This window comes from Dromiciops gliroides, chromosome 3 (genome assembly GCF_019393635.1).
Source record: "Dromiciops gliroides isolate mDroGli1 chromosome 3, mDroGli1.pri, whole genome shotgun sequence".
Taxonomy (NCBI): Eukaryota; Metazoa; Chordata; class Mammalia; order Microbiotheria; family Microbiotheriidae; genus Dromiciops; species Dromiciops gliroides.
In genome coordinates, this window is record NC_057863.1 from 619,167,376 (window position 1) to 619,176,896 (window position 9,521).

Here is a 9,521-nt window from a genome sequence, read left to right on the forward strand (position 1 = left end):
TCACTGCCCCCCAAACTCCTGCCCCCACCACTCAAGGCCTTCTACATCAGGTTCAACCTTTCCAGTTTCCTTACACACCCCATGTCCTCAAGAATGGCACCCTGGCTGCTCCTCAGACAAGCCTTTCCATCCCCTGATGCAGGGCCTTCTCCAGGCCTAGAATTCTCTCCCTTCTCCCCCTCCCCCTCCCAGCTTCCCTGGAGACCCAGCTAAAACTGCGGCCCCCCTTTCCTTTCCCAACCCTCCATAATACTTGTGCCTCCCCTCGGAGAGCACCTCCCGTTTAGCTGGTATGCGGCTTGCCTGTACACATTACATTACACGCCATCTCCCTCATTGGAATGGGAAGGCATTCTTGAGGGCAGAGCCTGTTCTTGCCTTTCTTTGCACCCCCAGAATTTAGTGAGGTGCCTGGTGCACACCAGGTTCTCCATAAACCCTTGTAGGGTTGATCTGACTCGACCTACCCGGCCAGTCTTATATATGACTCCGACTCCGGCTCCCATTTTACAAATTCCAATCAAACTAGTCTACTGTCTCACCCCTGTTCCTGTTCCTTCCTCGCTGACACTGTCTCCATGTTCAGAAGAGCCTATCCCAATAGGGATCTGCTGAAGACTCTTCTTTCCAACCTCTTCCAGAACGCTCTCTCGAGCAGGAAAATGATTTCTCAAAGCCTTTTACAATGATCTCCTTTGCCCTTATCGTATGCTGCCTTAGATCATAACATGCCTTCTGGAGGAATGACTCATTCATTTATGGATTTATTACTGGACAGCAAGTTCTTTGAGCTCAGGACCTGTCCTTTTTTTTCATTATTTTTTTTAACCCCTAACACAGCTCCTCACACAAAAGAGGTGCTTAATGCAGATTTCTTCAACTGAATCAGTATTATCATCTTCCATGGATGTGTTACTCTGTTACCTCACAGTGGGATGGAGGTAATTCTGGGTTCTTGTTATCTACGCCGGCAAAGCTCAAAGGTAAACAGGTACCCTGAAGGGAAGCCTTAAGTCTAGCTCAGAAATGAATGCTCTCCCATGAGCCCAGCCTCGTGAAGCTCAGAAAGATGGTCACGGTCATCTGCAAAACCACCTGCTACAGGAGACAGCATCGGTTGCAGGATGGCTCACACAAAGAAAACCACTCCTTATCCTTGAAGTGTTTGTTACTGCTATCCTCTTGCTGGGTGCTTAGGCCAGAACTTAGATGAGTAGGAGCCCAGGTAGCCACACAGACACAAAGATGGGAAAAGCAAGAGTCAGGACAGGGAATGATGTCATCCAGGAAGGCCCCCTTTCTGACAGATGGGCTAAGCTGGCTGGCTGGCCCCCACCCTGAGTAAGATTACTTACTTGGGAACTGAACAGGAGGCCGTGGTTCTGCATCTCCTTCTGTCTTAAAACGACTACGTCCCCGTCTTTCAAGCCATACGAAGCCAGTGACCTGTGGTTGTCAGTGAGAGGCCTCTCGGCATAAACAAGCTGCAAAAGGAGAATTGATTTAGTGCTGAGGGAGCCCTTCCGTAGTCCAAGGAAAGAATGCCACAAGCCCTCACTTCCCTAGAACGTTTTTTTAAAACAGTAGATACAAGGCCCAGGCCTTGTTCCGAGTTAGGCTACAATATGGAATGGTAACTATCAAACATTCTATCACCCGAATATCATTCAACAGGCAGTCTTTTGTCCACTGGTGGGGAAAGTTTCCCAACCTGTTACTCCTTCCCCTCTCTTCCCATCCAGCCAAGTCCTATCAGCAGCACTTTCTTATTCACTGACAAAACTGGGGGGGGGGGGGGGGGGGGGCCTTCAGAAACAGATCAACCAGAGCTGAAGGATGCAGTAAGAGACAGGTTAATAAGCTTCAAGTATTTTCTCAAATGATCCAGAAGCAAATGTCCACAAGCACAGAAAAGGTGAAACAATGTGCTGATAACAGCAGCTAGTATTTATTTAATGCCTACTGTGTGCGTGTGTGTGCCAGGAACTGTGCTAAGCACTTTACTAATGTCTCATTTTATACTCACAATGCCCTGGAAGGTAGGCACTATTATGATCCCTCTGAGGATCATCATAAAAAAAAAATAAATAAACTGAGGCAGACAGGTAACGTGACTTGCTCAGGGTCACAAAGCTTGTGACTGCCTGAAGCTGAATCTGAACTCAGATCATGTCCTCCCCCTCCAGGCCAGCACTACCTCATCATGGAGAGGATGTCATTTTACTGCAAAAGACCTTGATGGCCCCTCCCAGGTGTATGGAGTCTCCACCTTCAATGCAGCACTCTTAGAATGAAACTCCTAACTTTGGGACTTGACTGCAAAACAGAAGGTCCTCTGTGTCCCAAGAAGGAGGTTAGACTCTGATCTAGATCCGCAGAATAAAAGGGAAATGCCAAGCCCTTCAGGGCAACCCTCACTCACAAAAATGAAAAAAGCAAGCTTTTACAAGTCTAAGACTATGAGATGACGTACAGCAAAGCAACAACAAAACCCAAACCCTAAAAACACTGAGTATTTACCCCAGTGCCTGGTGTTTAATATATACTTACTGAATAACAAAATGTTTCCTATTACTACTTCCCACATAAAACCACGAGCTAGATTTTTCCTTTCTGGACATAAGACTTGTGATTTCAACTCAGTTCCCAGCAGACACTGGTTCAAATTTTATAATCACCAGAATTGGCAAAGCTGAAATTCTCAAAGGGGAGGTTGGGGACTTCACCATTATTACCAAATCACATTTATAGCAACAATTGCTTACTGTATGTACTCAAGGCAATGCACAAAGCACTGGGGATTAGAAGAGCAAAACCAGGTCCCTGACCTTAAGTGGCTAACAACCCAGCTGGGGAGATCCTTCTTTTAGTGGTGTGGGAGGAAAGACAGTCTGCAGTGGGTCCTATCCGTCTATACCTTCCTGAACCAAGCAACCAGCGCTAGCCATTTCCTTTGACAGTTTGTTAAGTTAAATTCAGAAAGATACACTTCACAGCCTTCCCACCGCCCTCACACAGAACTTCTGACCCTCTGACTCACAAAACAGACGGCCAAGTTTACTCACTAACAATTCTGAACTTCTCCCACAAGTCCTGAGAGTTCAGGCTCAGGGGAAAAGGTCATTCTAATGGGGGGGGGGGGGAGAGATGTTGTTAAGAGTAATCTGTATTATGGTAAATTTGACAAGAACAAACACTAACATGCAAGCCAATTCATTGCCTCAAACCCCCCCCCCCCCAATCCAATCACTGAAGGATCAGTAAGAGTCAAGTACAGCCTCCCATGCTGCTGCTTTTCACCATCAACTTGCAAAATGGAAGCACCACTATAAGTATAGAGGGCACTGGCGATCCTCACTTCCGCTCACGGAAGAGCAAACCACACTACAGCAAGAGACTTTTTTTTAAAAAGAGCAATCTGATAATCACATTAGTAATGAGGCAGAGCAACCGTGGACTTGACTGGAATAGACTTCACACCTACAAATGTAAAGTGGCAGCTTCTTCCTTCCAGTGGTTACAGAGATGCAACTTAGTCTCAAGTTTCCAAGACATCCCTACAATTGCCTACAGTGTTTATAAACCTTCGTAAAATTTATAACTAAGGGTGATAAATTCCAAGAGGCAGCTGCCTGAAATGCACTGATATTGTTTACTGGATTCTTAAATACAAGAGCCAAGAAAGCTAGGCAGTGGGGTCTGGGGTTAAAACAGCTTGGCCCTTTTTAAAAGACAGACAACTGAATAGGTGTAAATAAATATAAGCTTGAGAAGGTACCTTCTAGCATCAGAAGATCGATTCTTTCTTTTCTTTTCTTTTTTTTGCTGGGCAATGAGGGTTAAATGACTTGCCCAGTGTCACAGAGCTAGTAAGTGTCAAGTGTCTGAGGCTAGATTTGAACTCAGGTCATCCTGAATCCAGGGCCGGTGCTTTATCCACTGCACCACCTAGCTGCCCCTGAAGAATGATTCTTTAGGAGCCAAAGTGCCACAATTATAAATATATTTTGTGATTTTTCTGACCCATAACATTTAGACCAGTGGTTCCAAGTTGGTTTGATCCAGAACAATCCACCTATCAGAAAATAATGCTCTGTGCCTTGGTGAGAATTGCATTTGTGATCCATATTATTCTACATTAATCTACAGCTGTTCAAAATTCAAGTTTTGCCACTAGTGAGAAAATACAATAGGAAGCCTCTACAAGGAAACATCTCATCTACAGGACGGGCATGACTGCCTAATAATCACTCCAGAGGAGGCAGGGACCCAAGAGAACAAGGTCTAATCTGTAATTAACATTTGAAATTAGACCAGCTAATCAAACTCCACAGTCCTCTATACAATGAGACAGCAACTATTTTTTCCATCCCTGGGTGGAATTTTTAAATGAATAGAAGTCCTAATATTGCATACCAGCTTCCAGTTATGGCCAACAAGGATTCTCTGGGCCACAATGTAACTGTAAAGTTTTAAGTAATATTTCACACTGTATCACTTACTAAAGTAACAGCCAAATAAATTACCTTTGGATCACATAATAGGAAGGTTAAAACATTAATACTCAGGGCAGCTAGGTGGCGCAGTGGATAAAGCACTGGCCCTGGAGATTCAGGAGGACCTGAGTTCAAATCCAACCTCAGACACTTAACACTAGCTGTGTGACACTGGGCAAGTCACTTAACCCTCATTGCCCCCCCCAACCCAAAATCAATACACACAACTACATGAGTCTTCAATTGGCACTTGTAGTTTTTTCTAATTTCCCTTAGATTGAAATACTGTTTTCATAATCTAAACATCTTGCTGTGCAATGGGCCTCAGTCCAGCATTAGAGACAGTAATTATCATTACTGGACACTCAGCATAATCAGCCTTGTGCTACCTATAGAGAGATCAGTTGCCATAACATGTTTTAACATATATGGGGGATGGGGCAGCTAGGTGGATAAAGCACCGGCCCTGGATTCAGGAGGACCTGAGTTCAAATCCAGCCTCAGACACTTGACACATTAGTTGTGTGACCCTGGGCAAGTTACTTAACCCTCACTGCCCCACAAAAAAGCAACAACAACAACAACGACAACAAACCATATGAAGAAAATAAAAACCAGTTTTAAGTTCTGAAAATTGCTTGGATTAACCAAGCAAGTCAGTATCAAAGAATCAAACAGAACTAATGACTGATTTCCTGGCCCATCTGGGCTTAACAAGATCGTATGCCCAGGCTCTCTCTCTCCTGCCGTGGAAATGCTATAATATAAATTAAGTTAAATGACAAAATGCCAACTGTTTAAACAAAAAATAGTGAGGTATAAGAATGTGGCAGCCATAAGTGACTAGGAGACTGAAGACTGGTGATGGAGTAAAAGTGAAAGATTACTCTAGACCAGGGCTGCTTAAGCTTTTCCCACTCTCCACCGCCTTTGGCCTGAGAAATGTTTACAAGACTCTGGCTTTATAGGTGTATAACATAGGTATACATAACCTTCTACTTACTGTTGCCAAATTTTTTGCCACCCCCACCAGGAAAATGAATAACTACTCAGAGATGGAGGAAGGCGTGCAGGAAAATGTGAGAGAAAATAAGAAATAGGAGAAGAGGGAAGAAGAAGGTACCCAAGAGCAAAGTGATGAAGGTATACTCCTGAGTAGACAGTGTTGTTTACTATTCGGATTTGAAAGCAAATGACTCAGTGTCTAGGATGTTCCTGATTGATGGGCAATGCCAATGAAAGAGGACCACCCAACATCTTAAAATAGATACTGGGTCATCAGGTTACATGGCAGCCAGAAGAACAAACTGGAAAAACAGGAGGTGTTTACAGTTAGCTGGGAAGCACAGGCTCAGTCTCCAGCAACCCCAGGGTTACCCCAGGTTTCCATAGATAACTTGTTCACCAAGGACCAATATACCAGCAAAGGTTGGAATGATGAACAAGGGAAAAAAATCTAGAATTCATCTAGTCACTAGTGTCATCTTGTCCTGTGAAGTCATCAGCAGTAACAAAAAGGACTCTATCTCTACCCTGGCTACAAAATGTGGTCTTCCTCCAATTCAATCATTCAGCAAAGATTCTTCCTTTCATTCAGGTACAGTCATCTCAATGATCTGGGGAAACATGACCCTGAAACTGTCCCAGACATCTGTCATTCTCATCTCTCCCAACAAGCAAAACGGAAGAATCGATATTTAACCATTTTAAATCCTCTGCCAACTTTCTGATAAAGGTGCATTTACCTCTAGTCAAAAAAAAAAACAAAGGATAAATCGGCCTCACTTGGGCAATCTGCCCCAGGATAAGGCAAGTTCAAAATGAGTCTAATGTTGTTCCTTCTGACCTACCTACTACAAGCTCAATGGACTGGTATGGGCGGTTCTTGAGTTTCCTGGATTAGCTCCCTAGAAAATGAGTTGCTTTGGGGACTACTGTATTTTAAAGAGACTCCAGGGAAGCAATAATCCATTTTTTCTGGAATTCTTGCTACTCAAATTAAATCAGGTTATCTACCGGAAAAGGTGTGCTTCAAAATACATGGGCCCTTTAATGCCACTTTATGCCAAAGTGCTAAAGTCTGCACTGGAGAAAGGACTTATGCTTGCCCTCTGAACAAAATATTGACACAGTTGTTTAATATAACCCAGAGGAGAACAGAAAGTTTGGCTTCACTAGGCAAGAATTTAAGGAACAATTTCATAAGCATACCAATGACACCTATGAACTTATGAGTAAATTCAACTGTGATTAACCTTAAATAACACTTTGAATCTATTAAAAGTATTTAAACAAGTACAGTATAGGCCTTTGGGCCTATACTGATGCAAGATTTTATATACAGATGTATTTATATGTATATGTATGTATGTATGTATACATATATATATATCTTTTTGTTTCTGGTGAAAGGTATGGATTCCTTCTTAGAATCCATAATTTGACTTCCTTCTCAGATGTAAAATAAAATAAAAAGGATTATAAAGGAAATCAATTATATTAAAATAGCTAGCAACATTTTTTTAAAAAGTTCACAGATTTCCAAGTTAAGGTTCCCTTCTATAGAGTTACTGTTGCTCACTATTGAGTGAGTCAGTTCAGTGGGCTAGTGGCAGACCTAGTGTAGAGTCAATTTACTCATTTTACATGTTACTAGGGCCTACCCCTCTTTTGGTAAAGTGAGGACTGATAAAGAAGGATTTACAAAACAAATACTCATAAAGCAAATAGTTGGCTGAAGCCCTGTATCTGACTGAGCAAACTGAGGGAGGCTCTTGGAGTACCAAATCAGAAGGCATTAGTTCTGTAAGATCATAGGATCTGGAGCTAAGAAGAGCCAAACAGATCACCTACGATCCAGCCCCTTTATTTTAGAAATGAAAAAAAGTGAGAGTCTAAACGATTTGCCCAAGGTTACTAACTAGCAGAGCTAGAGGGGTAAACACTGTTGAAATCTCTAATAGTCTTTTTTAAAGGAGAAATGCTCATGGAAGATAATGGCAGCACATTTACCCAGGCCACAAGACACACTGCAAGCCCCAAGTAGATTTCTGTCTTTAGGAAAACATCTCACAACAATTCTGGGCTGTGTGTAATGCAGGTATCATCTCCCTGGTGCGTCGCTGAACATCGTGCCTAGCACAGACACAGCAGAGGCCCGGGAAAGTGAGGCTCCAAGGATTTAAATGACTTCCCACGGTCACCAACAAGCAAAGTGTCTGGCCTGGGGATAGAAGCTAAGATCTCTTAATCCCCTACACTCCAAGGATCAGAACTGCAGGGCCAAAAGAAACGTTAAAGGTTATCTAATTCACCCCCTCATTTTACAGAGGAGGAAAATGAGGCTCTGAGAGGACACATGACACAGGCAGTTAAGTAGCCAAAGAGAAATTTGAACCCAGGTCCTTTGTCTTCGAATCCGGTGGCCTCTCTTCAGTATTCCCTCTTTATTAGCAAAGCCCATCCATTGGGGCAGGAGCTTGCTCATTTTTTGATAAAACAGGTGATGGGCTTCAACATCCTATGTTGTACAAAGCCTGGAATTAGGAATCATCGGATCTGGAGTTGAATCCAGCCTCTACCTACTATTTCATTCCTGTGACCTTAGTCACGTTATATCCTTCCCCTCTCTGAGCCTCAGTTTCCTCCTCCGTAAAGAATGTTCTTGTAGCCTGCAATCCCATTACTTTAATCCAAATGGGTATTTCTAATGAGGGAAGCAGGAGGCGGGAACCCAGCAGGGATGGGCTGAGATGGAGATCAAACTCTGCAAGCTTTCGGAAGGAGGAAGAAGCAGGACGCCAGGGGCACAAGGAGGGCTCGGCCAGCGGAGAGAGAGTGGCAAAAGCCATGGACTCCGAAGTCGGAGGCCCTTCTGCGGGCCTCAGTCTTCACCTCTGTAAAAGGGAGCCGCAGGGTGAGAAGGCGGCGGCGGCGAACCCTCAGACGTGGGGGAGGAGACCTCTTCCTCTCTCCTCCTCCCCACCCCCACCTCCCCCTCCAACTCACCTGGCTCTCGGCCGCGGGGATGCCGGACTCGAGCTCACAGAGCGCGCGGAAGTTGTGCAGCTCGAAGTCGGCGTCGACCTGGAGGGAGAAGGTGACCTCGGAGAGGTCCCTCCGCACACAGTACACCGTGAGCAGCATGGCCCGCCGGGCGCCGCCCGCACGCAGCCCGCAACCCGCCCGCACGCAGCCGGCTCCTCGCCCCGCACAGCCCAAGACGAGCTGAGCCACAGCCAGAAACCAGCAGCGCCGCCGCCGCCCGTCCGCACGCCTGCCTCCCAGACGCAGCCGCCAAGCACGCCGGCTGCACTGCACCGCACCGCACCGCACCGCACCCGCACGCCCGGCCGCCGCCGCCGCCGAAACCGAAGCCGAAGCCCAAGCCCAAGCCGAAGCCGCCGCCGCAGCCACGACAGCGTCGTAAAGGCCGCTTGCCCCGCCCCGCCCGTCCTCGGCGCCACCTGGGCGGGCGGGAGCAGCGGGAAGAGGAGGGGCCGGGGAGGGGGAGGGAGGGGGGAGGATAATGAAAAGAGAAGGGGGAGGGGGGAAGCGGAAAAGGGGAGGGGATGAGAAATGAAGTGCAGGGAAGAGGAGGAGGGGGACTGTAGAGAGAGGAAGAGGAAGAAGGTAGGAAGGAGGGAAGAGAAAGAGGAGGGGGGAAAGGAAAGAGGAATGAAGAGGAGGGGGAAAGGTTAAACAACAGCCACCACCACCACCAACAGCCCCTGCTGGGAGTTCACAGTCTAATGGGAAGACCACATGCAAACAGCTCTGTACAAACAATGTATAAACCGGAGATAATCACCAGAGCCAAGGCACTAAGACTAAGGGCGTCTGTGAAAAGCTTCCCGCAGAAAAGGGGATTTTAGCTAGGACTTACAGGAAGCCGAGGAAGCCAGAGTTGGGAGACGGAGTGTCTGGTGTAGGAGTAGTAAGGAGGCTTATGATCACTGGATCACAGAATGTGGGTGCGGTGTGAGGTGCAAGAAGACTGGAAAGGTGGGGATGGGGGACAGGGGG

The 9,521-nt window shown here is 45.9% G+C and overlaps 1 protein-coding gene across 1 annotated transcript in view; it reads right to left on the reverse strand.

Moving 5' to 3' along the window:
• The window catches only part of DDI2 (DNA damage inducible 1 homolog 2), a 30,473-nt gene extending 21,569 nt beyond the window's left edge, over positions 1-8,904 (reverse strand). The window contains 3 exon segments of the mRNA XM_043991885.1: positions 1,356-1,388; positions 1,391-1,484; positions 8,505-8,904. Of these exon segments, the coding sequence (XP_043847820.1) occupies positions 1,356-1,388; positions 1,391-1,484; positions 8,505-8,642 (265 nt within the window). The 5' untranslated portion in view covers positions 8,643-8,904.
• Positions 8,905-9,521: the final 617 nt, after the last annotated feature.